General features: G+C 37.6%; 1 protein-coding gene across 1 annotated transcript in view; it reads left to right on the top strand.

Moving 5' to 3' along the window:
* GARNL3 (GTPase activating Rap/RanGAP domain like 3) overlaps positions 1-4,652 on the top strand; it is a 58,494-nt gene that overhangs the window by 36,192 nt on the left and 17,650 nt on the right. Inside the window, exons 13-15 of the mRNA XM_035903138.1 lie at positions 2,428-2,534; positions 3,359-3,474; positions 4,273-4,377. Coding sequence (XP_035759031.1) covers positions 2,428-2,534; positions 3,359-3,474; positions 4,273-4,377 — 328 coding nt within the window. The remainder of the gene's footprint in view (positions 1-2,427; positions 2,535-3,358; positions 3,475-4,272; positions 4,378-4,652) is intronic.

Genomic DNA, 4,652 nt, shown 5'->3' with positions numbered 1-4,652 from the left:
CCCCATTTATAGATAAGGTTTCTTTTGGAAAATGTCTGTAGTACGGTTAAAAAAAGGAGTAGGTTTGGTTTGGGGGTTTTTTTCAATTGATTGTCCTCATAGATTCTGCTTTTCAGCATTCCCAAGTTTGTGAGAGGCACAAGACATGTTTACGATTCCAGCGTGCAGTGAAAGCTCAGTTACTTCTTTCCTTCTTTTCTTCTCATGTTGAGACAGAAACCTGGGCGTACATCCCTCATTAGCCTTTAAGCAGTGAATGTTTTACTAATTTTAAGCTAGTAGTCAGTAGATGGGCTAGTCATGGTAAATGCTTTTTACATTGCTATTTATCTGGAAAAAAAACCAGTAGGGGTAAATAAGATAAATTTGTCTCTCTTTCTCTGAATAACTAACTGCTTCTCCTGGTTTCAGCTGGGACAGAGTTAATTTTCTTCCTAGTAGCTGGTATAGTGTTGTGTTTTGGATTTAGTACTAGAAGAATGTTGATAACACATTGATGTTTTGGTTGTTGCTGGGTAGTGCTTAGACTGGCCAAGGACTTCTTAGCTCTCAGCTCTGCCAGAGGCACAAGGAGCTGGGAGGGGCATAGCCAGGACAGCTGACCCAAACTGACCAAAGGGCTATTCCATACCATATGACGTCATGCTAAGCACATAAATCTAGAGGAAGAAGAAGGAGGGGGGGGGGCGTTTGGAGTTACGGCATTTGTCTTGCCAAGTCGCCGTTACACGTGATGGAGCCCTGCTTTCCTGGAGATGGCTGAGCACCTGCCTGCCCATGGGAAGTGGTGAATGAATTCCTTGCTTTGCTTTGTTTGTGTGAGCAGCTTTTGCTTTCCCTGTTAAACTGTCTTTATCTCAACCCACGATTTTTCTCACTTTTACTCTTCCAATTCTCTCTCCCATCCCACTCTGGGGGGAGCGAGCGAGCAGCTGTGTGGTGCTTATTTGCCAGTTGGGGTTAAACCACAACACTGCTTTTACTCGATCAGTCTCTTTTATTCCTTAGTTGCTTCATTCTGCCAGTCTTAGCACATCTTCCCACAGCACGCAGTATTTTTACACTATTTGACAGGCTTAATACATTATTGACTATTTCAGCTTGACCTAATTACATTTCTTTCTGTCCCTTCACCTTAGGCACACGTGGGACTCTTGTTCCTTCTGTTATTTTTTTGTGAAGATGGTCTTCCAAGTGGCCAAAATGTCAGTCAAAAGAATCAGGGGATAGTCTAGGCTTTTGAGACAAATTTTCCTTGTTTCATATGCAGTAGCGCTGTGAGGTCTGACACTGAATTTCTGCTTAGAATGACTTTATGTTTTATGTCACTTGAGAAATCAATTGTTTTGGTTGGTTTTGTTGTGGCTTTCCCTGTCTTAACTCATTCTGCTCTAGCCAAGGAACATTTCACACCCTATATAGTGATAAATGGGGTTTTTTTTTACTTGGATGGAATAAGATACACATAGGGCATCTCTGAAATTATGTCTTGAATCTGTGAAACTGGTATTCAAATGATCAGTATTCATGCAAATGTAATACTGTATTTCAGATTGTATGCACAGTTTCTAAGCTTTCATGAAAAAAGACCGGATGAATCCATTAGAATCCATTTGACTTAATACCAGTCAATCACTGCTGGGTTTTTGAGCAGGCAAATTCTGACTGGTTTGTGTAACAGCAGAGATGGGTTGAATCTATAATTTTACCACTTAACTTGCTGCGACCTGTATCAGCTGCACATGCTGCTTGGAAGATCTTTGCCTGATGGCTATTTTACAGTGAAGGAAATGGTGCAGACTGTCACTTGAAATACCAAGGAATGATTAAAGAAGCTATGGCTTGCTGAGGATGTTGTGTGCATGGTTTTTGTACCTGCCATTCATTCTTGCTATGCCAGATTCCTTATGGATCGAAAGAACTCAGCAGGTCCAGCTGTCGTTGAAGTCATTCTGACTCTTTCTTCCTCAGTGGAAATTAACTTGCTATTCCTGAGATACAGATTCATCTGTAGTAAGCCATTGTTACTCAGAAAGAGTCAAGTATTTCATGTGTGTGGTGAATGCATAGTTAAGGTGCAAATCTATAAGGAGAACATATTTTGTAGGCGAAGAACTGTTCTTTTGCAGCTTTTTTGAAAAGGACTAGATTTTGCTAGTGCCACTAAAAGCATTATTCTATGAGTAAAGCTGCAAAGTTCTGTTGTAATTGCTAGTGTCCCAGCGTTAGTTTGTGTAAAGGAAGCAGAATTTTGCTCTAGTAAATAATTCCAAGTCAGGATTTTTTTGTTAGACATGCGGGACTTCTTACCTAAGACATATCCAGATAAGAGATTCCAGTTCTTTCTTCTGCTTTGAATAATGTCTGTAAAAAATGTGGGGTTTGAATGTGACTTTCAATGTAGATAAAGATCTGTTCTTTCAATAGGCTGAAAATATTTTCAGAAGAAAGGGTTCCTCTCTTTGGGCCTCCCCTTCCATCCCCACCTGTGTTTACAAATCACCAGGAATTCAGGGATTTCGTGTTAGTGAAATGTAAGTCAGTTTGTCTTTTTCTAGAAACACCTTTTTAAAAAGTGCTTTAATAAACTGAAATTCATGATGCTTAAAATGTAAACACATTTTCTTGTGTATGCCACTGTTCCGTATAGAATTTCTTTTCAAATCTGTAGCGTAGGTGGGATGTCAGTTCCATCAAACTGTTCAGTCTGTTTAACAAAAAACTGAATTTCTATGCAATTACGCTTCTCAGGCTACTAGATACAAACTGACTTACACATTTGTAGAATGTGCATCCATACTTAGCTTTGTATTTTCTTAAAGGACTTGGAGATCTGAAAGAATTTATAATGCTGTTCAATGTTTAGTAATAGAAGGTGTTAAGTTAGCAGCTCTGAAGACCTGAAAATATAAGCTTTTCTGAATGCACGCTGCATAAGCGCCTTTCAGCACCTTTAAGAACTTTTTAGTTCTGTAAGGATTCAGTTCTGGTTCTCATTGACCCTTGCCCTTCTAAATCGGTGAGAAGGAAATCTTTGGGAACTGATCGTAATGATTACAATTAGATGTTTACCTGTCAGGAACTTGACTAATAACTCCTTCTGCATATTTAAATTGGTTTGGTACTTAATTTGATTAGCGGTTTGTCTTTAATTTTTTTATTACCTTGTAGAATTCTCCTAGTACTAGTTTTTCTCTTTTAAGCTTAAGGATCATTATTCACTAAAAAACATGCAAAAAGGAGGCAACTCTAAATTACTAAGGGGAAACCAGGTATTCTTGTAAAGAGGCAAACTGGAGTCAGTGGAAGTTGTCAAAGTTCACTTAGGTAATGTATCTTCTTTTCCATAATATTGTAGTAATAAATGGGGAAAAAGCCACCTTGGAAACCCCAACATTTTCTCAGAAACGTCAGCGCACTCTAGACATGCTGATCCGATCTTTATACCAAGACCTCATGCCTGATCTACACAAGGTAAATATAAGTCAGAAGTCTCTGCATCCCTCACGTGCTCTTCTGTTCTCAGTAGTGGATTGAATGTTCTGTTGCTTTACAAGACTGTAATCCTAATGAAAACTGAATTGCATACATTAGGCTAAATACCAATTGTCATATAACTTGTTTTACAGTTATATGAAAGTTGACAGGCAATCCTTTCAGGATAGGACTCTTCAAGCATTTGTTTAAACCAGGTGTGAGGAGAACCATAACAAAGTCATACTTTGTATAAGCTTACCTGCAGCAAGGGAATAGGAAATTTGGGGTCTGCAAGTTACAGGTATTGGTTTCATCACCATAAAAACTGCACTTACTTATTTCATTATGTGTGAATTTGGATCATTTTTATCCTTGGGTAACAGTGAGATAACTTCATTTTAGATGATGAAGACTTATTCTTAAGGTGATTCTTAACTAACTAAAAAGAAGTTCAATACTTCTAAAATTAGCAATGTGCTATTTTTTTCCCCACTGTTTCTCTTAGCTAAATAGATCTGCTTAAACTTTTTTGTCCATATATTCATGTCTGCAGTCTTTGTTACGATTGTATAGAACATTACAGTGATAAACTATGACATGTTGGAGAGTAAAGCACTCAAGGATTGGAAGAGTTGCAGTTTCTATTCTCTGAGAAGCTATACAATTAGACTCATCACTACAAGAAAATATATAAAAAAAAAAAAAAATTTAAATGATATCCCATTAAGTTAACTCAGATTAAAAGATTATGAAAACTTTTGGTTCGGTTTAAAAAAGAAATTTTTTCTGTTTTAGAACATGCTCAATAGAAGGTCCTTCAGCGATGTGTTACCAGAGTCCCCAAAATCAACACGGAAAAAAGAGGAAGCTCGTCAAGCAGAGTTTGTCCGACTTGGTCAGGTAAGATCAATTTAGGGGGTATGCACCAATGTTTACAGAGACTGAATCACCCCTTCTGTTAGAATTTGATTAGCTTGCAGAGTTATGTCAGGACTAAATGCAGTTCTCTGTGGTCAGAAATAGTTTTGTAGTATTGCATTAGTTTAAGCTATGTTAAGGTAAAATATGAATAGAAGTATTTATCTGTAACACCTGAGGTACACAACACAGTTACAAATATTTATAAAATACATAAACTGAAGGAAGCTTGGAAAAAATCACACCTAAAAGCTCTT

The sequence above is a fragment of the Egretta garzetta genome, unplaced genomic scaffold (assembly GCF_000687185.1).
Source record: "Egretta garzetta isolate BGI_Z169 unplaced genomic scaffold, ASM68718v1 scaffold341, whole genome shotgun sequence".
In the NCBI taxonomy this organism is placed as follows: domain Eukaryota; kingdom Metazoa; phylum Chordata; class Aves; order Pelecaniformes; family Ardeidae; genus Egretta; species Egretta garzetta.
Note: the sequence above shows the minus strand (reverse complement) of the source record. Positions and strands in the feature narration are given on the sequence as shown.